Consider the following 25,207-nt stretch of genomic DNA (forward strand, 5'->3'; position numbering starts at 1 on the left):
AGGAGGTGGTTCCCAGCCTGTAGGAACAGCAAAGAGCTCTCCAAGCAGCAGGAGCCAAGGTCTTTGCTCCATCCCTCACAGCTCCTCGTGTGCCTCGTGCTGTGGCTGAGTCCTGCTGCGGTGGGACGGGGTCCCAGCACGGTGCAGTTTCCCTCTGGGGTCTTTCCTGCTCCCTGCCACGCAGAACAGGCTCGTGATGCATTTGGGATCCCCGTCAGATTTGGTTGACAGGGGCCGACTTATCCAAACGTTGCTGGCAGAGGATGGGCAGGAGGCAGCCAGATGCACGTCACTGGCACGTAAGCCTCATTTCCTCGAGGTGCAGGGCTTGGAAAAGCCATCCAGGCGCTCCCTTTTATTGTGCTCCTCTCTGATAGTGCCCATAAAAGTTCCTCGGCACCAGAGTGGGCTTCCAGGGGGGGGAAAAACTCATCCCATGGGGGTGACGGAGCCCCGGTGCCCAGCCACAAGCAGCTCCAAGGGGAGCGCTCCCAGTTTAGGGCCTGGGTCTGAGGCTGGGGGTCTCGGTGAGATGGAAGAAGGAGGGGATCAGGGCCGTGGCAGGAGGCTCTGGGTAGCCACAGCCGTGGAGTGGGGAGCCAAAGGCCAGCCCCTGCAGGGGACCACCAGGAGCAAAAGGACCGGGCGGCTCCGGGGGGGATTTTGGTGGGGCCACGAGGCTCCGGGAGCTCCGCACGCAGCGCTGAGACCAGCCAGAGCCCGGGGCTGACGGGAAACCACGAGCACGGGGCTGGTTTTTTCCAGCGCCTGGTTGAAAAGGAGCTGGGAGCTTCTTCATTACCTTGCCGAGCGGAAATATTTACACAGCCCTTCACTTCGCACTAATATTTACCCCCGGGGCCCGTCACCGGGGGTGGCCGTGACGAGCATGCCGTGACCCAAACCCAAACCCAAGGGAGAGCAGAGGCGCCGCGGGAGGCTGAGGCTGGGGGTGTGCTGGGGGCTGCCGTGGGCACCTGGGTGCCGGGGCTGCGCCCTCCTCCTGCTGCCCCGTGCCTGGGAAATCCCAAAACCCAGTGTCACCGCCCTGGGATGATGTTTTCCAGGAGGAAACCCTTACCCCAGGGAGCAGGGGTTTTAGGAACCACCCTGGTGGCCCCGGTGGGGTTTTATGGGGTGGGGAATGGAGGGAGAGGGGAATTGGGTGGCTGAGCCGTGGCACGGGGTGTGCTCCCAGCCTGTCCCTGCTGGCTGTGGGGTCTGCAAAGAGCTCAGCCAGCCCTGCCCGTGGGGAATGGGGGCTCCGAGTGGGATTTGGGGGGCACATCCCCACCCTCTGCCCACCTCCTGCCCGCGGACAGCGATGGGGAGAGCCGGAGGTCGTCGCAAGGGCCGGGCAGGAATCCATCTGCAAGGCAGAGAGGCTGCAAGAACCGTGCTGTGCAAATTGCTGTTCAAATGGTTATTAAAAAGCAGCCCTCGCGAGGAGAAACCCTCGGTCTGAGGAGCATGGGGACACCCAAACCCGGTGCCAGGGGACGCTCCGTCCCCCACCGGGTCCCCATCCTGGGGGTCACAGGGCTGCAGACCAACCCCATGTGCCCAAAATTCCCCTTCTTACTCTCCAGTGCCTTCGGAGAATGAAAGTCCAGGAGCAGCCCTGTCTCCAAACCTCCCCACGGCCACCCTCAGTCCCGGGGGGGGTTCGGAGCCGCCCGGCTGGGGCCGCTGGGTGCTGGAGCGACGCCGCGGGGCCGGGGCGCAGCCGCCTTGGTGGGGCTGACACAAAGCAGGAGCTCAGCCCTTCCTTCCTCGCACGGCTCCTGCTCTGATCTGGTTTATCTGAGCTGCGCCCAATGTAAACGCTGTCAGCAGCGGGCCGAGATTAATTCCCGGGCCTTTGGCAGCCGAGGGAGGCAGGCACAGCACCGGGGGGAGGAAAATCCCGCGGGGTAATTCACAGCCAGGTTGCTCTGCTCACAGGCACTGCTGAGAGACAGCAGAGCTGGGGGCTTGCAGGGGGCAGGCGGCTTCCTCCTCATCATCCTCCTCCTCCTCCTCCTCCTCCTCCTCTTTCTCCTCCTCCTCCTTCTTCTCCTCTTTCTTCTTCTCCTTCTCCTTCTCCTCCTCCTCCTCCTCCTGTTCTTTCTCCTCCTTCTCCTTCTCCTTCTCCTTCTCCTTCTCCTTCTCCTTCTCCTTCTCCTTCTCCTTCTCCTTCTCCTTCTCCTTCTCCTTCTCCTTCTCCTTCTCCTCCTCCTCCTCCTCCTCCTCCTCCTCCTCCTCCTCTTCCTCCTCCTCCTCCTCCTCCTCCTCCTCCTCCTCCTCTTCCTCCTGTTCTTTCTTTCTCCCCCTTCTCCTTCTCCTCCTCCTCCTCTTCCTCCTCCTCCTTCTCCTCCTGGAGAGCCCCTTCCCATTCCCCCAAGGTCAGGGGGAGTGAGGGCACACAGGGAAACCTCATGGCCCCACAAACAGGAGCTGGCCCCATGGTGGCCCCAAGCACCAGCAACCTGGAGGGACCCAACCCGGACAGCTTCACCATCTGGTTTTTGGGGCCAAAGCAGACCAAAGCACCATCCCCGTGCATCCCTGTGAGGGCAACCAAACCCCGCAGCCTGTTTGCAGTTGCAGGATTTCCATCCCCACGCACCCGCAGCAGCCCCACTCTCTTCATGCCCTACATCAATTAATTGCAATTAAGCTGTAATTTGTATCGCTGGACCTCAGGCCCCCTGTTTTGGGGGTTTTCCCCTGCCCTGCCCTGCGGGGACAGCAGTGGGGTCAGATCCCTCCACAGCAGCTCCGGGAGCTTTATCACACACCAGCCTCCAGGAACTATCAGTGTTTATTATGAATCCTTTAAATAAAATAAAATAAAATAAAATTGACGAGTACATTTGCTTTAAGGGAAACCTTCAGACCATCCCAGGTGCTGTTTGTTCCATCAGTTTTGAGGCTGGTGGTCCGAAGAGACCCTGAAACCCCCTAACCCCAGGGCCCTGGCCCAGGGATTTATTTCTTTTAGGGACGTTTTTCTAATCCGTAGTGCAAATCATTTACTTTCTCTTTTTCTCTCTCTTTTTTTTTTTTTTCTCTCTTTTTTTTTTTTTTTTTTTTTTTTTGGACTTTCCAATAAGTAACTACAAATATTTTCTCTCTTTTCATCGTTTTCTTGGTAAAGGGTATCAGGAGGCCAGACACAAAGGGCAGCGGTGCGTGGACGGGGTAAATGGGTTTGCTTTAAATTTGGGAGGGGAACAGAATAAAGAGAATGGTTGGTTTTTTTGGGGGGGGGGAACAAATGGAGCAGGAGGGTGACGGAGCTGCTGTCACTGCACACCACAGCGGGTTCATGGGATCTGAGGAAGAGCGAAGGAGGAAGAAAACGAGCGGTGAGTGCCCACCGAGCTGCGCGCTGCCTGGGGCTGTGCCGGGAGCTGCAGTTACACCACGCTCTACTGATGTATTTTCTCTCTGTCTGCATGTCACCCTGCATATATGCCGAGGTCTCGGTGCCACCCAGCAGGTGCGTGGCCGTGTGTGACACCCAGCGGTGCCACTGTCCCCCTGGGATGGTGACACTGCCTGCTGCTTCCCGATGTGGGCACCAGGTGACATCTGTGCTGGCTCTGCTGGTGATGAGCGGATGAAAAAAAAAAAAAAAGCAGGAATCGGAGTCTGGGATCAACCGGCAGCTGCAGGAACTTGGTTTTAAAACGATGCTCGTGATGGTGGCTGGGGAGTGACAAGCCACTGGTGCCATAACACAGCATGGGACCAGAGGTGGCAGAGGGGTGCCTGCAGGGCCGGGGTGTCCGCAGAGGCAGGGGTGCCTACAGGAATGAGAGACCCCATGGAGATGGGGTGCCCAGAGGCAGCGGGTGCCCACGGAGAGGCCGGGTGCCCGCAGAGACCGGGGTGCCAATGAGGATGCTCCGGGGAAGCGGCCGTTGTGGCACTCCAGCCTTGCTCTGCGCCATCTCCCCCGGGGGAAAATGGGACCCTGCATGTGGGGACGCTGAATCCTGCCCGGTCTGAGCCCTTTCCGTGCCCTCGCCCCCACCAGAAGAGGCTGGAGAGGTTCCTGGGGGAGCAGAGGCGGAGGCTGCGGGCACCTGGACGCTCACGGGGGGCTCCGGGGAGCTGTGGAGAGGAGCTGCCAGCACGTACCAGGCCGGGCTCAGCAGGAGGAGCTGCGGGGAAGGCTGGATAAATAGCAGCAGGCGAGGAGGATTGCTTCACAAAGGTCACCTCCTCCTCCGCGCCACGCCGCTGCGCTTCGCCCGCTCCAACCCTGCCTCCTCCCCGCGCCACCCCACATCGTGCGTGGGGCAGAGGTGGCATCGTCTGGCCCCCAGCCTCGCCACCAAGCCAGGACATCCCCGGCTTTATCGCCTGGCCAGGAATCGTTCACAGGGGGAGGAGAATCCCCAGGGCTGGGAGAGGCGGCGAGGGGAGCGGGCAGCTCCCAGCCCCTGCCCTGTCCTCCTGGCTGCATCGCCCCAGAGCCATGCCAGGGGTTTTTTCCTTAGGAGAGCAATAAAAGGGGGGGGGAAATGCAGCAGGGGAACTCCGGGCAGCCCATCTTTGATTGCCAACCCTTAATTTCATTAGGGATTGCTTTATTTCTGAGTGCTTCCCCACCACAGGCTGGCCAAGGAGCGAGGGAGGGAGGAAAGAGCGCCGGGAGGGGGCACCGGTAGGATTTCCCCAGGCCCATGGGCTGGGGGGGATGCAGCTGGGGCAGGACCCAGGGGGGTCCCAGCACCCTTGGGTGCAGGAGCAGGGGGTCCCAAGCTGCCCAGGGCTGGAGGGGGCCAGGAGCATCCCTAAAGTCCCAAAGGGGACAGAGCAGGAGCAGCCCCTGGGCACGGGCAGGTGACGGTGCCCACCCATTGCGCAGGGGACAGCGGTGCCACCACGCCGGGCACCCATGGGACACGCGTGGGGTGGACGCGGGTGCCACGAGGGTGCTGAGCACCGGCAGAGGCCGAGCATCCCCTGCTGCAGCGCCTGCAGCGGCCGTGGCCTGGCCTCTGCTGTCCGTGCCGGGAACGGCAGCGCTGCGGGCAGCTCCCGGCCAGGGCCATGCTGGTGGCACTGGTGGCTGCTGGTGGCACTGGGACAGGAGGGATCGAACACCGGGATGTGCCCAGGGGGGCCCCACAAGAAGCTGGGGGCAGGCAGGGGGCAAGCAGGGGGGATAAGTTTTGGGTTGAGGTGGTTTAGGAAGGGGTTGGTGCGTGGGGGAAATGAAAGCTTGGAGTGCAGCCCCAGGGCAGGAGCGTGGGGTTTGGGGCAGAAGCAGCAAGGTTATGAAAATGGGGTATTTTGCCCATCTTTGTGGGTCTGAAAGGCAAGAGGAGCTGGTGCTGGACCCCGGAGCCCCTCCGCAGCTGGGGACCCCTCCCAGACACCGTCCCCACCGTCCCCACCTGGCCTTGGCACACCCGGAGCGGGGTCAGCCAGCACGGGGAGCGCAGCGCCGCGGCCCCTTCCCAAAACCCGTTGGGGACAGGCCAGCCCCGGCACTTCCAGCCATCCACGCAGTGTCCCGGCACGCTGACTCAACGCCCTTGGGGTTTTTTCGGTCATTTGCTTCGCTTCCTTATTGCCCAACGCTCTGCTGGCTTGGCACGGGGACCCTGCGGGGTCTCCTCCTCCTGGGACCCCAGAGGCCAGCACGGGGCTCCCCCGGGGCTCCCCCACTGACCCCCGGCTCCACGCCTGGCCCTTTCCAGCCCTTCCCACGCCGGTCACTCCTCCGGGAGCACCTCCGAGAGCCCTGCTCTGCAGCCCCATAAATGTGTCACGCATTTACAGGGACGTGCCCGGACCCATGGTGTCACCCCGCTGTGCCCCAGGGTGCCCGCCGTGCCCCTGTGGGGTCCCCTCGGTGGGGATGGGGTTCGGTGGGGATGGGGTCGGCACCCCCTGGGGGTCCCCTTTGCTGGCGTTACCCCAAACCCAGTCCTGCAGCACGTGGTCCCGGCGCGCCCTGCGGAGCCCCTCCGGAACCCCAAATCCGCCCTCGGTGCCGTCCTCCCGGGGGCTCAGCTGGTGGCTGGGGGGGGGCAACAGCACCCAGAGGGGCTCTGGGAGTGGGTGGTGGGGTAGCGAGCACCCAGGGGTGGCACTGGGGGCACCCACGGGTGATATTGGGGGTACCCAGGGGTGACATTGGGAGCACCCAGGGGTGGCACTGGGGGCACCCAGGGGTGGTATTGGGGGACACCCACGGGGCACCCACGGGTGATATTGGGAGCACCTACAGGTGGCACCGGGGGAACCCACGGGTGACACTGAGCAGCACCCAAGGGTGATATTGGGGGCACCCATGGGTGACATTTGGAGCACCTACGGGTGGCACCAGGGGAACCCAGGGGTGGCACTGCAGGCACCCACGGGTGGCATTGGGGCACCCATGGGTGACACTGGGAGCACCCAGGGGTGACATTGGGAGCACCCAGGGGTGACATTTGGGGGCACCCACGGGTGCCACCCTCAGCACCCATAGGCGACACCGGGAGCACCCATGGGTGCCACCAGCAGCGGGCGCTCTGCGGGGCGGTCCCCAGCCGGGGCAGCCACGCCCCCTTTTAACCACGCCCCCTTTCGACACCCCCCTCATTAGCATAACCCCGCCCCCTTTTGGCCCCGCCCCTCCAGGTGGGGGCGGCGGCGGCCGGGAGCGGCGGCGGCGGGCGCGGGGCGGCGGCGGCGCGGAGGTGAGCGGGGGTGGGGGCGCACCGTGGAGGGGGGGGGGTCCCGGGGTCCCCGCGGTGTTTCCCTTCCCTTTCCCCTCCCTCAACCCCTCCCCGCTCGGTTCCCGGCCGGCTTCCGCCTCCGCCCCGCTCCGGAGTGCGGGACGGCACCGGGGGGGCACCGGGGGTGGGCACCAGGGGTGGGCACCGGGGGGCTCGGGACCCCCTCTCCGGCTCCTTCCCGGCTGGGTCTCGGCCCCCCCGGTCGGGCTCTTGGGGTGGGGGTCACCCCACGGTACCTACCCCCCCCCACCCGTGGGTGGCAGCCCCCGGTTGCGCCCCCGCTTGGGGCAGGGAGCCCCCGGCCCCCTCTCCGCCCTAACGGGGCGCAGCGGCGGCTTTTGGGGTTGTTTCGGGGCTCGGAGCCGTGCCCGTGGCAGCACCGGGGTGAAGGGGGGGGCTAGAGAGGGCTGGCACCGGGCTGGGAGCAGTTTTGGGGAGGTTTAGGGCTTTTTGGAGACTGCTGGGAGCCTGTCCCGGCAGGAGTGCCGCCCGCTGGGGTGCGGGGGGCAGTTTTGGTGTTGGTTTTGGGGGTTTTGTCGAAATGCTGTTGGGCTGCCGAGAGCCCTTTGCGAACAAACCGACCCCACGGGGGTTCTGTGGGGTCACCGAGGGGCTGGGTGCACGGACAGACCCAGGCAGGGCAGTTTTGGGGTGACTCCATGCTGGTTTGGGGCAAAGCCTCGCACCCCATCCCCTTTCCCACCCCCCAACACCCTCCAACCCCCCCACCTCGGGACCCAGAGCCCAGCAGAACCTGGTGCTGTGACCCCACAGGGGGGTCCCCCGGGGGTCTCCACGGGAAGGGGAAGCCGCAGCCCCCGGCCCCGCCGTGGCTCCTCTCCCCGGTCACTCCCGGGGATTTCCAGGCTGAGCTCACCGCGGTGGCACCGAGCCCAGCACCGGGGCTGGGAGCAGCACCCGGCTTCATCCCCATCCTCCTCATCCTCACCCACCCCAGCGCTGGGTGACGCGCGCCCAGCTCCCATGGGCGCAGGCGGCGGGGATGCTGCGGGACCCCCCCAGTTTGGGGGAGAGGTAAAAAAGGGGCAGAAAAGCACCCTGGGGATGGATAGGGGGTGGTGGCACCCCGGGTTTGGTGCCCTGGCGTCGCTCTCGGGCGCACGTGGGAGCGCTGGGCACGTGCTGGAGGAACAATGGGGGCGGGCGGGTGCTGGGGGGACCGCGTGGGGCTGAAATCCTACAGGGTCATTGGGTTGGTGGGGGCTCACCGCGGGGCGAAGCCCCTCGGGGCGAGCAGGAGGGTCAGGGGAGCTGGGGCTGGGGCTGGTTTTGGGGTTTGGCTGCGATGGATTGGAAGAGGAGCGCGGGGCTGGCCTTGGGGTGGGGAGGGGGTTGTGCCTTGGGGTTGCTCCTGTTTAATTTGGGGACCCCAAATGCGTCCTTTCCTTGGGGTGTCTCCAGCAGAAAGCAGCTGCTCTCCAGGCGGGCTCAGATCCGTGCTGACAGCCAACAAAAAAGGCAAGGAGAGGAGGGGGAGCGGGGGCCACCGGGGCCGGGGGGGGGCTGCACGTGCCTTTGCCAGCCGGGCTGTTTGCTGGGCAAAAACCCTCCAAACCTTTTAAATTGAAGCAGAAGCGGGGTCTGGCCTCCACCTGCATCCCAGACCGCAGCTGGACGGACGGACAGACGGCCCCGGGGCCCGCTGCCAGCCCCACGGAGCTGCTGGTGGCTGATTTTGGGGAGCAGGGAGAGCACGGGCTCCACGCATAGGGAGCGGGTTACCCCAGGCTGCAGCCTAATTACTTCTCCTACATCTCTAGGAGCCCGTAAGTGATGGGCTGGGAAACTCTTTGGTTATGAAAAGCTTTTTATTTAATGACCTCCGGGCCGGGAGCAGGGAGCCAGGAGCCGGGCTCTTTTGGGAGCGCTCGGGGCTCGGGGTCACGGCCGCTTCCCCAGCTCCGCGCGAGTGCTGAAAGCTGCTCCTCTCCGTGCCAGTGGACATGCAAACCTTGGCGTCCTCGCCCTTTTTCTCACATAATCACTTCAAAAAAAAAAAAAAAAATACAAACACAAACAAACCCAAGGCGCTTTATTGGCTGCTGCTCTCCTAACGAGGCTTCGGGGTGGGGAATTGGGGAGCGGGGCTGGCACCGACCCCTCCCTCTGCCTGCTCCTGCCCCAGCTTCATGCAGCGATGCTGGGGGCTTGTTTTTTTTTTTTTTTTTGGAGGGGGACCCCAACACCCACCAGCTGAGAGGCCCCCCCCGGACCCTTTCTGCACTCGCTTTGCTGTGGGTTTCGCCGCGGGGGCGAGCAGGAGGCTGGTTTTCGCACAGTGCCTCGGTGTCCCCACTTGTGCGATGCCGCAAATGACTCAGAAAACCTCACGGTCTGCAAACCCCCACTGCTGGTCTGCTCCTCGGGGTGAGTGTCAGCAGCCCCACGCCAGGCTGGCTGCTGTGCCTGGACCCTACAATGTTCCTGCCTGGGTCTGGGCCCTGCACGGTGCAGCCGGGTGCTGCCGTGGGACCTGGGTGGCCCCAGCACCCACAGCGGCCACCCTGCGGCACCGGGGACACCGGGGGCCAAGGGGAAGGGCTGGGAGCGACCGTCCCTCGGGTGGGAGCTGTGGAAGGTGGCTCAGGAAGGTCCCCAAGCCTCGGGGGTGCCTCCTGTGCACCCCTTGGGTGCGGGCACCCAGCAGGTGGGGAGCCGGGATGGGGGCACCCCCGGGGGCGAAGCATCCCTGGGCAGGGAGGGATGGTGGGGAGAGAGCTGGGAGGAGGAGGAGGAGGAAGGAGAGGAGGAGGAGGGAAGCAGAGCAGCTCCTGGCACCCAAGGGGCTGCAGAGTGTGCTCCTGGCACGCGGCCACGGCGATGGGGCAGGGGGATGCCGGCGAAGAGCACTCGGGGCTTGGTGCTGGGCCAGGGGAAGGGTTTGGCATCTTCCAGCCGTGCTCCCAGGACCGGGATCGATGATGCTCTGCCTCCAGCCCAGCAGGCGAGGAGCAGCAATGTGTGTGCGAGCCCTGCGTGCCCTGCTCGTGCCGCCTTGGATGGGGATGGGCACGGGGTGGGATGGATCGTTCCCCGCCGGGCTTTCCCGTGGGGAGCACGTGCCTTGCGCCGACCTTCCTGGGCGGGTTTGGCCTCGTGGAGTTTGGGAGGGAAGGAAATGAGGCCGAGGAACCGGCTGACGTTCGTCTGCTGAGGCTTTGGGGAAAGGAGGAAGGGTGTGGGGGGCTGGTGGCACACGGCGCAAGCCTTCGGTGGCTGCGCTGAGATAAGCAGCCTGCTCCAGGAGATAGGGAGCTGGTGGCCGAGGGGCTTTGCTCGGGCTCGTTTTGTCGTGCTGGGGGCCCCACCGAGGGCCCGTGGCTCATCTTGTGCACAGGACGAGCCAAATTCCTGCACATGGCTGAGCATCGCCTCCTGCTGCCGCCTCCCTGGGGTGCTCAGAGCTGGGGGGGGACCCTCAGCAAGCACAGGACCCCCCCCCCGTGGGGCGTTTTGCCCAGCACGGTGCCGCTCTCGGGTGTCCGGCGTGCTCAGAGCCGTGGAGCAGAGGATTGAGGAAGTCTGTTGGTGCCGGCTGTGCCCTCCCTCGGCGAGCTGCTATCAAAGCCACGGCCTTTTGCAGAACCAGAGGAGGAAACGTCCGCCCCTTGCCCTCTCACACAAAGAATTTCGCCTCGAACAGGGAAGCGAGAGCGAGCCCAGGAACAACCCGCGGCCTCCCCAGCCCTGCCGCAGCCGCGGCGCCGCGTGGGAGCCCCTGAGTTCAGCCCAGCTACCCAGGAACCAAAGCTTCGGGTAACTGAGCAGCTCTCACATAAAAGGGAGCCGGGTTAATTAATCCCAGCAGCGTGGGAAATGTGGGCAGGGTCTGTAGAAGAGCCTTGTCCTCGCTTTTTGGGGAGCGCTGACGGGGTGCCCGCGCAGGGCGGACGCGGGGCTGCAGCAATCCCGTGCGAGGGCCGGGGCCGGGCGCACGAAGATCGGTCCCCGGGAGCAGGGACAGGCGCGAGGGGGACGTGTGGCACCCAGGGGTGTCTGCGTGCCCCCACCTCATCGCTGCACGGGACGCCCTGGGATTTTGGGGGCGCGTTGAAGGAACTTTTGGGGAGCAGCCCCCGCGTTGCCGGGCTCGTGCCGCGTTGGCTTATCCAGCGCTGCCCGCGGGAGACTTTTGCCCTTTGCTCGTTGGGAAGCCGTTGGCGGCGCCTCAAAGCCTCCACGTGCGAGTCGGCCCCAGGCTGGAGCACGAGGAGGAGAGGAGAGGAGTGGGGTGAGTGGGTTTGGGGGGCTCGGTGCCGCGTCCTGCAGCAGCGCCCACCTGCCTCCTTGTCCGGAGCATCTCCGGAGCTGGGCGGCTTCCAGGCAGCCCTCGGGGAAGCCCGGGGGGGTTTGTGCTGCACCTCCTGCTCCGGGTGGTTCTGCTGCGAGGCTGCATGGATCTGCTGGAGGCCAGGAAGGAAGGGAAGGACGCTGAGAGGTCTGCGTCGGGGTGGGAAGAGCCCCGGCCGCTTATCGCGGGCGAGTCCTTCCCTTTCCGTGCAGATATCGGCTCCTTCCGAGAATGCTGCCGGGGAAACCTGGCTTTGGGAAGGGCTGGAGAGGGGAGAGAGGGCTGCTCCTGATGGTGGGACCATCCTCCTGTGGGGCCACGCTGCAGGAAGGTGTCCCTAGCTGGATGCTGGGGTGAGCAGGACGTGCGCACACACCGTGGGGATGGGATCCCCATGTTTACTGGTGCCACGTGCCCCCAAAACCACAAATGCCCCCAAAACCACACCTGCCCCCGAGGTGAGCCCCTCGTGATGGATACCCGGTGTGAGCAGCGGGGCTGCCCTCGCTCCTGGAGCCCAGGGAGCTCCGTGCCCGTGGCAGGAGGAGGGGGAAGCCTGGCGCAGCTTTATCGGCAGCGCGGCCCCGTGGGCCGGCACGCTCTATCTCGGCTGCGTGGTTTTGCTTCCTTCCAGGGCGTGCCGAGCACTTGAAACTCGCCCGGGATGAACAAACCACGCCGGGGTTGCCTCACGTCCTGCCCGGCTTAGGAGAAGGCAGAGGAAAATCGCCCAGGGTTTCCCAATCGCCGTGAGGTGTGCGCCCGGGGAACCTGTCGGGCTCCTGCCCCGCGCGGCCGCTCTCGGGTGAGGAGGTTTTGGGTTCGTGCCCGTTGCTTGAGGAGCCCCAAAGGGTTTTCAGGGCTGGTCAAGGGAGGCTGGCTTGGCGTGCTGCCCCTCCCCGGGCAGTGGCAGCCGTGCTGAAGATGGGGATGAAAGCCCCTGGGAGGCATTGCGCATGCCTGCGGTGCTCTGTGGGCACTCGTGCTGCACGCCTGGCTGCCCCGAGCAGCCCCAGCAGCTCCAAATGTCCCCACAGGCGTCGCTGTCCCCGTGTCAGACTGGGAGCAAAACCCTTTTGGTGTCACATTTGGCACCGGCGAGTCACCAGCCCTCAGCTGGGGCAGTGTCACGTCCTTCTGTCCCGTGGCTGCGGGCGGGTTTTGTCCCTCTTCCTCCGCCACCACGAGTCCCGTCTGCCAGCCCCGAGGCTTTCCGGCTCCGCTCTGGGGTTTTGCTCATTTGCCTGCGGTGGTGGCGGCGTGCGAGCTCGGATCCGTGCCGGGCGTTAATGATTTACCCGGTGCCAGAGGCTGCAGCGAGCTGTGGGGTGGCCGTGGGGTGGCTGTGGGGCTGCGGCGGGATCCCGGTGCCTTCCCCGAGCGGCACCCGCGGTTCGAAACCCCGTGGAAATTTCGGGCTGACGACCACGAGCGAGCCCCTGGGCGTTGATGGATGCCCTGAGAGTGCCCATCAGTGATTCAGGGGCACACCGCTCGCTAATGGGCAGCCGGCCCCGGGCAGGGCTGCCCCGCAGGGGTGTCTCCGGTGCCTCGTAGCGGGGCCGTGCGCGTTGCTGCTGCCTCCGCTGCCCGCTTGGTTTCTGGCTCGGAGACGCCTGGCACGGCCCGTGCTGAGGCCGTGTGTGAGCCGCGTCACTTTTTCCACCGCTGGGCGTTTCCTTGGGTCAGCATCTCTCGTGGCTCAGCCCAGGGCCGGGAGCCATCCCCGAGCCTCGCCTGGTTGAGGACTAAATCCTCCTCCCGGTCACCGCTCCGGGTAAATCCTCCACACCCCTCGCCTGCTCTCTGCGGCGTCCCCCGTGCGTTTTCCCCTCTCCCTGGAGATCCTTTGCACCCCGAGGTGCCCCCAGGACCCGGCTCCCAGCTCGCAGCACAGCTCAGGCCGTGCTCACAGCTTCCATCCCCCTTGTGGGTCACCCCCCCGGCGGTGTCACCCCCCCTGTCCCCAGCACGTTGCTCACAGCTGTCCCCACGCTGGCGCAGCGTGTCACCTCTCACTTCCCTTTCCTGTCCCCGCTGCTGGCTGCGGACAGACATGGGGGGGGCCACCCCTGTGTCTGGGCTCCCTGGGGACACTGCCATGATCCTGGGGCGAGCGGGACCGTGGCAGTGCCTAAATCCACCCGTCCTGTGGGTTAAGAGGGTGAAGGGCTGAGCTGGTGGCAGCCAGAGCCCTGCTCCTCCTTGCCAGGCTTGCTCCGGATCGCCCGTTCTCACGCTGAGCGCGCAGGGCGAGGGCTGTGCCAGCGCTGGGAAGGCTGCTGCGGGTGCCAAACACATGGGGAACAGGAAAATGTGTTCCCAGCCCCGTCCCAGAGGTTTTCTGCTGGCCCTGGGTGAAGCTCCTGGCACCCTGGGTGCTGTGCTCACCCGTGGGTGCTGCCTGGCACCCTACCGGGGTGGCCGAGGGGACCTCAGCCATCAGAGGCTGCTCCCCTCCTCCCACTGAGTGCTGAATTTTGGGTTAATTCGGCACCATGAAAAGTGCCCCAGGGACTGCAGGTGCCCAGAGGGCTACAGCTGCCCAGCCCTGGGTGCACACACGGCAGGAGGAGGACGAGGGGTGCTGGTGGCCACCGCGGTGCCCCGGGGCGCACCCAGCTCCCGCTGCCCGGTCCCCGTCCCTGTCCCTGGCACGTCCCCAGCCCCGGCTCCAGCTCCTCGGGCTCCCCGGAGCCAGCCCTGCCTGCAGCTGGCATCTCGAGCTCATTGCTGGCTGCCCCGGGAGGAAAACAAACAGAGCCTGCAGCTCACCAGAGGGACGGAAAGTTTTGCTTGCTGGGGCTGGACCCGTCTGGCTGGCGCCCTCCCAGCCCCGCAGTCATCAAACACCTCGGCGAGGCGCTTGCATTTCTTCCTTGCTTTTATTTATTATTTTTTTTTCCACGAGTATCTCGCTCGTTGAGAGCTTTGGCAGGCGGCGGTGGGTGAGAAATCCCCTCCTGGTGGCCCAGTGACAAGCGGAGCGAGGTGCATGGTGGTGGCGGGCAGCGTTTCCTCGCCCCATGCCAGCAGCTGCAGCGGGTCCCTGATGTCCTGCGGCCACCCCAAACCCAGCGCAGGGGAGGTGTGGGTTTGTGGCCGTGTCCCACAGCGTCCTGCCCTGCTGTTTGCACCCAGCAGATCCCCAAGGAGCGTCCCCACGCTCCCGTTGGCCTCACCCCTGGCTGCTTTCCCGGCCCCATCCCCAAAAGCTGTGGCTCTTCGCCCTCCCGGCAAGGAGCAGCCAACCCCAGCCCTTCCCCTCCTGCTGCCGGCGGTTCCTGCGGCCCCGACCCTTTCTCACCTCTCTTTTTTCTTGCAGCATCTCCCCCGCCAGGCAGAGCAGGAGCCCGGCTGTGCCCTGGGGCTGCCTTGCATGAAGGACAGAGGGGGAGGAAGGAGGAGGCCACCGCCGGCGTCCGCCCTCGAGCCGCGCCGCGTGGGATCCCTGCCACTCTTATGAGGTCAGGACATGGTGCTGGGGCAGCCTTTCGGGTGGCACCCAGCACTCCCCCTGCCACGCACACCTCTCCGTGTCCTCGGCACCTCTCCCCATCCTCACCCTGCCCCAAAAACTCTGTGGGAGGCCAGCACCAATTTTAAGCCCTGCGCACCGGGCTGGCGCTGCCGGAGGCTGGTGGCTGCCCTCTAGTGCCAGCCTCCTCGGGCGGCCCCATGGAGCTGCTCCCGTGGGGACACCACGATCCTAAGGCCGGGCTTTGTAGGGTGGTGGCGAGCAGCAGCCCCACAGGAGCAGAACAAGTTATGGGGCCGCACGGCCAGGCTGGTGGTTGGGGTCCTGGGTGGAGAGGGGTCAGGGCAGAGGTACCCTGGGGTTGGGGTCCCTCCCCGAGGTCCCTCTCCTGCCTCCCCAAGGTCCTTCTGTGCCTGGCAGGGGATGCTCGTGAGCAGGGGGACGTGCACGGGTCCCCTCGGGGCTGGCACGTGGCCGGGCAGGGTGGGGAGAGGCCACGGGGCTGTGCTGGGAGCCCCATGGTCCCTAATAGGATCTGGGACTCGCTCCCTGGTGCTGGGATGGATTTACCTCTCCCTGCTGACCCACGAGGCTCTGCCCGGTGTAGCCGGGCTGTGGGGACCCTCAGGAGGGGATTGCTCCAAGGTTCAGCCACCTTCTGGCTGCTAAACCTCCTGCTCCCTTCACGGGGAGGATTTCATCTGCTCTGCCTCAGCCCCGAGCCTGGCGTGCGCACGCATGTGCCGGAGGGGAGCGCTGGGCACCCCCTGTCCCGCGGGGTGCCCACGGGTTCCTCCGTCTCTTTACAACATGTGAAAAGCAAGCGTGGGCTCCTGAGATGTTGGGGAGTGGCCATCCAGGTCTCCTGCCTGGAATGGGAAAGGAACCAAGGGGCAAAACGCTGCTGATGGCGGTGCAAAGCCCTGGTCCCCCCCCCGAGATGAGAGGAGAGCAACGCGCGTCCTTCCCGGCAAGGAGGGGAAGCGCCCGCAGAGCCAGTAATGGGGTTGTGCCCACCCTTTGGGGGGCAAAACCCTATTGCTGGTCAGTGCTCTGCCCACATCTCCAGCACGCTGCGCTCACCCTGCGTGGTGGGGAGGAGGGGACGCGGAGCGTGGCCGCGGGCGCCTCCCCAAATCGCCGTCTCCCCGCTCCCTCCCTCGCAGCCTGCCGCCCGCCGCCCGCCCGAGATGTCCTCCAGCGACAAGAACGGGGGCAGCCGCTCCGGCAGCAGCCGCCTGCAGAGCAAGAAGCCCCCCAACCTCTCCATCGTCATCCCCCCCAGGGAGGCAGAAGAGGACGGCGCCCGCAAGGAGGTGAGCAGCCGCGAGCTCCGGGGGCACCCGTCCCGGGGGCACCCATCCCGGGGGCACCCATCCCGGGGGCACCCGTCCCCACCACCCCGTGCTGTGTTCCTGACGCTCTGTGTTGCCTCCCAGCCCACCAAGGTCCCCATCTACCGCAAGAGCAAGAGCCTGCAGGAGCCCCGCTTGAAGGCATGCGACGGCTCGGAGCGGCGGCTGGGCTTTCGCCGTCAGACCTCCCTGTCCCAGAGCATCCGCAAGTGAGGGTTTTTTTTTGGGGGGTTGGGGGCGGCTGGATGCCAGGGAGGGGGATCCAGAGGGAGATCCTGGAGGGGTTTTGTGTGGCTCAGCCCTGGGAATGATCCCATGGGGGAAATTTGGGGTTGGGAAAACGTCCTGGTGTGGTGTCTGCCACGGTGCCAAATGGAGCTCCCCTCCAGGGGCACCCCAACACCAACAGCCCCCAGACCCAGAGCCAGGTCTGTAGCCTGCCCTGCTCCGTGCCGGGCTGAGCCTCCCGACCCCAAATCCCCGTATTGAGGGCAGGGTGGGGGAAGTGGCACCTCAGGGTGGGGTCCCTGTGGGTGTGACGGGCGCATCCCTCGCGCGGCCAGGGGCACGGCCGAGTGGTTCGGCGTCAGCAGCGACTGGGAGGGGAAGCGGCAGCACTGGCAGCGCAGGAGCCTGCAGCACTGCAGCATGAGGTACGGCAAGCTGAAGGCCGCCTATCGCGACATGGAGCTGCCCAGCCAGGAGGCGCCTTCCTTCCAAGGCACCGAGTCACCCAAACCGGCCAAAATGCCCAAGGTAGAGCTCGGGGAGGGGGCTCCGGGGAGGGGTGCGCGGGGACCCGCTGCCTCCCCGCGTGCCCACGCCTCCCTCCCCGCTGCAGATCGTGGACCCGCTGGCCAGGGGCCGTCCCTTCCGCCACCCCGACGAGACCGACCGGCCCCACACGCCCCACCACGTCCTGCCCCCCCTCACCCCCGGCGTGGCGTCCTTGGCCTCCTTCAACAGCGCCCGCTCCGGCTACGGCCGCCTGCCGAGGAGGAAGAGGGAGTCGGTGGCCCACATGAGCTTCAGGGCGGCCGCCGCGCTTCTCCGCGTGAGTTTTTGGGGCACGGGGGTCGTGGTCGTCTTCTCGGCTCGTTTGTCAGCTCGTTCCCTCCCCTCTCATCTTCTTTTCTTGGCTTTTCGCTCTGCTGTCGAGCCCCACTGCAGGTTTGAGTGGAAAGAGTGCTTTTTGGTTTCATTTACTCATTTATTTATGTATTTATTATAACCTGAACTCTGCTTAAAAAGAGAAGTCCGGGTGAAAGCTCTGCCAGCGGGGTGGCACTGCCTTGCGTGGCATCCCTCAAAAAAACAACAACAAAAAAAAAGCACACAAAAACCACATCTCTTGAGTCTCACCGCAGACCTTTTGCTGCAGGGGACCCCAAAGGGGGCCTGTGGGGCTTTGGGGTGTCCATGACAAGCCCTGGGCGCTGTGGGAAGCGGCGGGGGGGCTCCCTGTTTCTGACCCCCCTTTGCTCCCCCCTCGCCGCCGCAGGGACGCTCGGCCCTGGAGCCGCTGGCTCAGAAGCAGAGGAGCAACAAGAGGAGCTTCGTGTACCCCAGCTTCATGGACGAGGACGTGGTGGATGCGGCCGATACCCTGGACTCCTCCTTCTTCAGTAAGGCAAGCGCAGTTCCACGCCGGCCCCCGGATTTTGGGGGGTCCCCACGCCCCTCTAGGGGGGGCTGAACACGGGGCAGGGTGCTGGTGGGGATGGGGGCTCGCTGCCACCCGCCTGGCTGCTGGGAGCGTGGCTGTCCCGTCCTGTTATGGGGATTTGGGGTCAGCCTGTGACCCAAATGGGGTTCTGGGTGTATTTAGGGTATGAAGGGATCCCGGTATGGGTGCTTAGCCCTGCCCCAAGTGCTTAGGGCACTGGTGGCTGCCGTGCCCAGCGCTGGGAGCCCTGGGCTCGGTGATGCTCCTCGGTGCAGTGAGGGCACGACGCCGTCATTGTGGGGCCATGCCAGCCCCCATAAGGTGCAGCCAGGGGGATATCCACGGGGATCACCCTTTTTTCCGGGCTCCACAGCCATGTCGAGCCCGGCTGGTGGCTTTGCTCCACGCTGGAGGCCTCTCACCCACCGCACGTGCCCCTTGCAGATGGACCTGCACGACGAGACCTACTCCATGCCCGACGACGTCTTCGAGTCGCCGCCTCTCTCCGCCACCTACCTGCGCATGCACTCGGTGGGCGAGGATGCCAGGGCGTCCCCCGACGGCGAGCAGCCCCCTCTGTGAGTACCAACCCCCCCGGCACTGTCACAGCGATGTCCCCACAGCAGGGACAGGGGAGGGGGACAAAGGGATTCCCCTAACCTTTACCCTCCCGGCTCGGGGTGGGTTATCCGCGGGGTTTCTCCTCTCCCCAGGCGCGAAGGTGCCCGGCTCGCCGCATCCTCTGCTGTCAGTGCTCCCCGGAGGGGCAGGCGCATCGCTTCCAAGGTGAAGCACTTCGCCTTCGACCGCAAGAAGCGCTACTACGGGCTGGGGGTGGTGGGCAAGTGGCTGAACAGGACGTACCGCCGCAGCCTCAGCAGCATCGTGCAGTCGCAGCTGGAGAACACCGACAGCCACCGGTGAGGGGCCCGGCTCCTTGGGGCTCCCTCCCCAGGAGGCACTGGGCTAGCATCCCAGTGCCCAACCGTCCCGGTTTGGGGTCCGTGACCCCGTCCCCGTTGCTCCTCAGGCCGTATTTCACCTACTGGATCACCTTTGTGCACATCCTCATCACCTTGCTGGTCATCGGCACCTACGGCATCGCTCCCATCGGCTTCACCCAGCACGTGACGACAGAGTTAGTAAGTTTAAGAGCTACCTGCCTGGCTGGCCCCAAAATGTCACCCCAGGAGCTGCTGGGGGAGCCAGCCTGGTGCTCAGCAGGCACCTTGCAGAGGGGTGAGGGATGCAGCCAGCTCGAGCAGGAGGGCAGAGCAGGCGTCAGCCTTCCCGAGAGGACTGTGATCGGGGGGACAAAGCGGGGCTCAGCCCCTGCAGGAGGTGGCACCGGGGCAGGATGTGTCCCCCCCGCAGCCGGCTGTGTGACCCTGGCCTCGCTCGGCAGGTGCTGAGGAACAAAGGCGTGTATGAAAGCGTCAAGTACATCCAGCAGGAAAACTTCTGGATCGGGCCCAGCTCGGTAAGAGGGCGGCCAGGAGATCGGTGCTCACCCAGCCTGAGCCAAGGGGGGGTGGTCCTCGGGGTGCTCCCTTCTCCTCTCCCCCAGCCACATGGCAGCAACCCTTGTCCCAGCCTGCTGCCTGGTCCCCCCCGTGTCCCTCTGGGCACCTCCTGCTGCTCCTGGCGCTGCAGCATCGCCGTGGGATGCAGGGGGAGACCGGGTCCCTGCCCACCTTCCATCCTCTGGGGGTCCTGGGGTCGGCTCTGGGGGGGCAGCTACTGGCAGGGGAGGTGGGAACACCCCCCGGAGCACCCCCTGGAGCACCCCCTGGAGCACCCCTTCCCTCCAGATCGACCTGATCCACCTGGGGGCCAAGTTCTCGCCCTGCATCCGCAAGGACCGGCAGGTGGAGCGCCTCATCCAGCGCCAGCGGGACCGGGAGCGCGGCTCCGGCTGCTGCGTGCAGAACGACAACTCGGGCTGCATCCAGACGCTGCCGCAGGACTGCTCGGTGCGTGCCGCGGGCAGGGGGCAGGGTGTGTGCAGGGACAGCAGTGCCCGCGTGCCTGAGCCTCTCCGTCCCCGCAGGAGACGCTGGCGACGTTCATCAAGTGGCCGGGCACCAAAGCGCCAACCATGGGCTCGGGCGAGAGAAGGACATCAGGGGCCGTGTGTCACCAGGATCCCAGGTAAAAGGGGTGTTTGGGGTGAGGTGGTGGCCTGGAAGCATGCAGGGTGCATGGTGGGGGCTGCCTGGGGTCGGGTTTCCAGCTTGGATGCCTCGAGGTCACCTCTCCAAGGGGCTGGTGGCTCTCGCGCACCGTAGGAAGGCTCTCGCTGGCACAAGGAAGCTTGCAGGGGGTGGCTGCAGGTCTTGTGCCTGGGGGGGCTTCAAGTCAGGGGCAGGGCGGTGCTGGGGGAGACCCTCAGCGACCCCCACGTCCTCCTCCTGCCACCAGGACGTGCGAGGAGCCAGCCTCGAACCCTCCCCACGTGTGGCCGGACGATATCACCAAGTGGCCGGTAAGAGCCCGCGGGGGGAACCTCCACGAGGGGACTTCCACAGGAGGCTGGTGGCCTCCAGCGGGGCACGGGGGGCTGCAGGAGGCCTTGGAGCAGCCCCCCCACTTGGGCTCCTCTCCTTCCCATGCTCAGATCTGCACCTACGAGACCAAAACCAACCACACGGGCTTGGCGCACATGGACTGCCAGATCAAGGGGCGGCCCTGCTGCATCGGCACCAAGGGCAGGTGGGCTGCGGGCACCGAGGCTGGGATGGGCTCCGGGCACCTCCTGGTACCCCGAGCCGTGCCGGGGAGGGAGAGGGAGGCCGTGGGGCCCTTGGGGTGGGATGTGGTGGATGTGGTGGGTGCGGGATGCCCGGACGGGTGCGGGGAGCGCGCCCTGCCCCGAGCGAGCCCGCTGCCCGCCCTGTGCCCAGCTGCGAGATCACGACGCGGGAGTACTGCGAGTTCATGCACGGCTACTTCCACGAGGAGGCAACGCTCTGCTCGCAGGTGAGAGGGGCCGGTGGGGGGCTCGGGGCTCGAGGGATCGGTGTGAGGCGGGGGGAGGCAGGTCCGGCGTAGGAGGAAACCCAGGGCTGCAGCCATTGCAGCAGTGCCCCTATAAAGGCACCTCCTGAGCAGGAAACCAGTTTCTGGGGCACTGGAGGTGCTGGGGTGCTCCCTCCCCCAGCACCCAGGCTGTCGGGGTGCCCTCCATCCTCCGGGGTCCCTTCCCTGCCTGGCAGCCCGTCCTTGGCTCCCCGTGGTGCGGGGCTGGGGGCTGAGCTCGCGGCACCCCCCCAAACCCCCCCTGCCCTTCCAGGTGCACTGCCTGGATGAAGTCTGCGGCCTCCTGCCCTTCCTCAACCCGGAGGTCCCCGACCAGTTCTACCGCCTGTGGCTGTCCCTCTTCCTGCACGCGGGGTGAGTGGCAGCCCCACACCTTTGGGACGGGGCCACCACGGGGTGATCGGGGACCTCAGCACCCTTCGGCACGGGCTGGGAGGGACGAGGGGAGGAACACCCCCAAATTACGGCACCGGAGGGTGCTTTGTGGGGTGCCCCGTGTCCCCAGGGGCCGGGGTTTAACGCAGGGCCTCTTCCCCCCAGCATCATCCACTGCCTGGTGTCGGTGACTTTCCAGATGACGGTGCTGCGGGACCTGGAGAAGCTGGCGGGCTGGCATCGCATCTCCATCATCTTCATCCTCAGCGGCATCACGGGCAACCTGGCCAGTGCCATCTTCCTGCCCTACCGCGCGGAGGTGAGGGGCTTGCAGGGCTGGGGGGGCTCTCAGTATAACACTGATTCCCCCCCCAAAACCAGCCCTGGGTTTTGGGACCTTGCTGGGTGCCGAGCAAATGTGCTTGCGGCCAGGGATTGTGAGCACAAAGCAGCACCAAAAAAAGCCAAAAAAAAAAAAGCCATCACCCTGAGCCCATTTAACTCGCCGGGGATAAAAAGGGGGGTTTTTAATCAAAAAAATCCCGGAGGGAGGTTCGGGGAGGGGGCTGCGGTGCCCAGCACGGAGGGGAGAGGGGTCTGTGCCCCACGTGTGGGGCTGGTGAGAGCCACATGTCCCCACGTGTCGGTGTGCGTGCGGGCGGGCAGATGGCTAATCTGCCTGCGGGTTTAGAGGGGATCACGCAGAGCGCCCTAAATCCGCCCCGCTGGGGCCGGGGGCTGTAGTGTGGGAGGGGGACAGGGGTGTTTCACGGAAGGGAATGATCCCTGGGGACACGGGGAGGTGGCAGGGTGATGTCCCCGTCCCTGAGCGTCCCGCCCCGTCCCCCAGGTGGGTCCCGCCGGGTCGCAGTTCGGCCTGCTGGCCTGCCTCTTCGTGGAGCTCTTCCAGAGCTGGCAGGTGCTGGAGAAGCCCTGGAAAGCCTTCCTCAACCTCTCCGGCATCGTCCTCTTCCTCTTCGTCTGCGGGCTCCTGCCCTGGATCGACAACATCGCCCACCTCTTCGGCTTCCTCAGCGGCCTCCTCCTCTCCTTTGCCTTCCTGCCCTACATCACCTTCGGCACGGGGGACAAGTACCGCAAGCGGGCCATGATCATCGTGTCCCTGCTGGTCTTCGTGGGGCTCTTCGCCTCGCTGGTGGTCTGGCTCTACTTCTACCCCATCAACTGGCGCTGGATCGAGTACCTCACCTGCCTGCCCTTCACCAGCAAGTTCTGCGAGAAGTACGAGCTGGAGCAGGTCCTGCACTGACCCCCCCCCAAACCCCAAAACCCCGGGGGGACGCCGCAGCCCTGGCACGGCCGGGCCGTCACCGCGGGGGCTCGGGGAGCTGTGGGGTGAGGATGGGGTCGGGTGGGAGCCGTGGTGCCCCCCCCATCCCGCCCCGTGGTGCCGCTCATACTGTGAACACAACCCCCTGTTTGTAGGGGGGCGTATTTGGGTTTTTTACCCGTGTCTCGGGGGTGCCTCGGGGACCCCCTGGGGGCTCTGTGGCTGCGCTCTGGCTCGGCCCAGCCCTTTTTCCCCCCCCCGACCCGTTCCAGTGGGATTTGGACCCACCCTCCCCCCTCCTCCAGCAGCTCCTGCCTTGTCAGCCTTAGGATTTTTTAATTTTGGGGGTGTTTTTTTCTCAACGCAAGATTGAGCTGCGAGGGGGAGCCCTGATAGTTTTCCCCAGCTGCGGGCTCCCTGGAGCTTCGGCCCCACGCTGCTCGGAGCTGAGGTTGGAAGTATTTTTCTCCCACTTTTGTGCCTGCTGCTCAGCTCCCAGGGCCTCGGGAGGGGGCTCGTGCTTCTCCAAGCGGGCTCCTCTTGGAGCAGGGTGGATTTTTTCAGCTCCTTCTGAAGCCCGGGCAGGGCTCGGCTGAGCGCGGACCCCTTGGGGACACCCCTGCTGCTGCCCCGGGTCCCCGGTGCCACCTCCTGTCCCCCTCCCAGGTGCGGGGACCCGGGTACCTGGGTGGCTCCTCGGTGCTGGTGGGTGACAGCGCCGGAGGATGGGGACAGAGCCAATTCCCCAGCGGGACGAGCACCCAAATTTTGGGGGCTCGGCTCCGTGAGCCCCCCCCCAGTGGTGCCTGCACCCCTGCTCCGCCGCGGGCCGGCCGCAGCCCCGCTCCTCCTCCCAAAGGCAGGCTCCTCGCCTCCTCGGTCTCTTTTTGATACTTTTTTAGAAGCCATGTTTTGTTCGGGGTTTGTTTTTTTCCCCCCCTTAATAAATTTCTACCTGTATTTAATGAGACGCACGGGGCCTCGTCTCCCTCGGCGCTTTGAGGGGGTTTGGGTGGTTTCGGTGGTGTTTGTTGTAGGGTGGGGAGGAGGTGGGATTGCCGGGGGCTGTCCCTGCCCTGCAGGGTGAGCACAGTGCCCTGTATCCCCCAAAATCCCTCCTGGGGCAGTGGCAGGGTTTTCGGGACAGTTTCTTGGAGCAAAAGGGGAAGCAAAGCGACCCACAGAGCCTCCAGGTGCTGTCCAAGCCCCAAACCTCCATCTCCCCTTCCATCAGATGCCCCGGGGGGGGTTGGATCTGCCCCCCCTTGGAGCTGAGGCACCCCACAAGGTGCCGGCTGGTTCCCACTCGTGTGTGCCGAGCGGTGACGCTCGGAGCTGGGGACAAACACACCCGAGCTGCGTAGAAAACAGCCGCTGTGGCTTTATTTGCTGCTTCACGACAGACCAAGGCATTTGCAGGAGGATTTTCCTGGGAAGGGGATGTGTCTGCGTGCAGGACCAGCCCCGTGGGGAGGCTCTTGGGTGCAGGACTCAGGGTGGCCGTGGGCAGGGGGACACCCCCAGGGGTGGCTGCGGGGACCCTGCCTGCTCCGGGGGTGCTTGGGGAGGGCTTGGCCCCCTCTTGGGATCGTTTGTAGGGTTGGCGTGAGCGGGAGGGTGCTGGGAGAGAGGCGCCAGGCTGGGGGCTTGTGTATTTTTATAGGGTCTCAGCTTTTCCCGGGCCGTGCCACCCCCATGGGCTCCCCTTGGCAGCCCCAGCTGAAGAGGAGACCCGTGGGTTTGGTGCTTGCAGCGGGACCAGGCTGGGTTTTTGTGCCCCCAACCCTACAGGAGGTGTCGGTGGCACACGGGGCCGGGCTCATCCCCTGGCCAAAAGGCAGACGTGTCAGCAGGGAGCGTGCCCAGCGGGGGGAAAAACCGAGAAAAACGCCTCGCAGCCTCCCTCCGTCTTCCTCCCCGGGTTGGGGGCTCAGCAGCCGCTGTTCCTGCGCATGAAGGCATGGCCCCGCACGGCGTGCTGCATCTCGGTGAAGGCCAGGGCCCCCACCGTCACCTGGCAGGGCCCCAGCGCTTGGAAGCCGCACTTCTCGTAGAAGGGCACCAGGAAATCCTCGCACATCAGCAGGGCGCGCCGGGCGAAGGGCAGGCAGCGCAGGTACTGCAGGTAGCGCCACAGCAGGATGGAGCCCTTGCCCTGCTGCCGGCAGGCGCGGTGCACGGCCAGCACGTGGATGTGCACCGCCGTGCCCCGCGGCTTGTGCAGGGTCAGCGCCGCCTGCGGGGAGGGAATGGGGCTGTTAGCGGGGCTGAGGATTTATTTTTTTTGCCTTCCCTAACAGATTTGGCCCATCTGCTTCCACGTGGTTTAATTAAAGCCATTGTCCCCCTACCCCCGAGGTGTCACGCAGCCGGTGCCGTCCACCCCGTGGCTCCCTGCTCGGTGCCATCCCCCCTCGCCCACCCCCTGCCGTCCCCGCAGGCTTTTTAGTTTTAATTTCCCCCACGCTGGGCACCCCCCGGTTCCTTTCTCGCAGTCCCCAGGCTCTCGTGCTGCCTCCCCCAGCACCCACAGGGCAGCTCCTACCTGGCTGAGCCTGTCCTGGTCCCAGAGGGAGCCGATGATGAAGGCCACCAGCCGCCCTTCCTCGAACCAGCCGAGGGACAGCTCGGGGCACAGCGTCAGGAAGTGGCGGATCTCATCCAGGTGGAGCGGGCAGTCCCCGGACACCGAGATGAAGGCTGCAAGGGGGCGGGCGGTGAGCACGGCGAGGGGCTGGGGGGCACCGGGAGCACCCCAGGTGGGAAGGGGAGGTGGGGGGGGAAAAAGGCAGCCCCTTCCCCTTACCTTCTCGCTCGATCTCGAACACGCTGATGGCATCCTCGGGGCTGAGGCAGCGGAACTCGCTGGCGGGCAGCGTGTGGCGGCGCTGGCGCCCGGGCGAATTTTGGGGGCACCGCAAGCGAGCGGGCTGGAGGAAAGGCGAGGAGGTGCTGAGCACCGGCAT

At 65.6% G+C, this 25,207-nt stretch overlaps 2 protein-coding genes across 5 annotated transcripts; one reads left to right on the forward strand and one right to left on the reverse strand.

Moving 5' to 3' along the window:
* Positions 1-6,643: 6,643 nt before the first annotated feature.
* RHBDF2 (rhomboid 5 homolog 2) lies at positions 6,644-23,211 on the forward strand. Of its 4 annotated transcripts, none has more exons than XM_082775238.1 (19): positions 6,644-6,686; positions 14,363-14,504; positions 15,682-15,831; positions 15,955-16,079; positions 16,434-16,626; positions 16,712-16,924; positions 17,372-17,500; positions 17,981-18,114; positions 18,250-18,456; positions 18,567-18,678; positions 18,942-19,016; positions 19,348-19,509; positions 19,587-19,687; positions 19,958-20,021; positions 20,154-20,248; positions 20,440-20,515; positions 20,829-20,929; positions 21,116-21,269; positions 21,801-23,211. In XM_082775238.1, the coding sequence occupies exons 3-19, from the start codon at positions 15,706-15,708 to the stop codon at positions 22,218-22,220; spliced, it is 2,487 nt and encodes an 828-aa protein (XP_082631364.1). In that variant the 5' UTR covers positions 6,644-6,686; positions 14,363-14,504; positions 15,682-15,705; the 3' UTR covers positions 22,221-23,211. The 4 variants fall into 4 exon arrangements, with proteins under 4 accessions (XP_082631364.1, XP_082631365.1, XP_082631366.1 ...); XM_082775239.1 differs by having other exon boundaries at positions 17,372-17,495; positions 18,567-18,674; XM_082775240.1 differs by having other exon boundaries at positions 15,682-16,079.
* Positions 23,212-24,171: 960 nt separating this feature from the next.
* Positions 24,172-25,207, reverse strand: AANAT (aralkylamine N-acetyltransferase; the record flags this gene model as incomplete). The annotated part of the gene is made up of 3 exons (XM_082775247.1): positions 24,172-24,477; positions 24,787-24,941; positions 25,048-25,207. The coding sequence occupies 3 exons, from the start codon at positions 25,205-25,207 to the stop codon at positions 24,172-24,174; spliced, it is 621 nt and encodes a 206-aa protein (XP_082631373.1).

Source organism: Aythya marila (genome assembly GCF_965140915.1).
Source record: "Aythya marila genome assembly, chromosome: 18".
Classification (NCBI taxonomy): Eukaryota; Metazoa; Chordata; class Aves; order Anseriformes; family Anatidae; genus Aythya; species Aythya marila.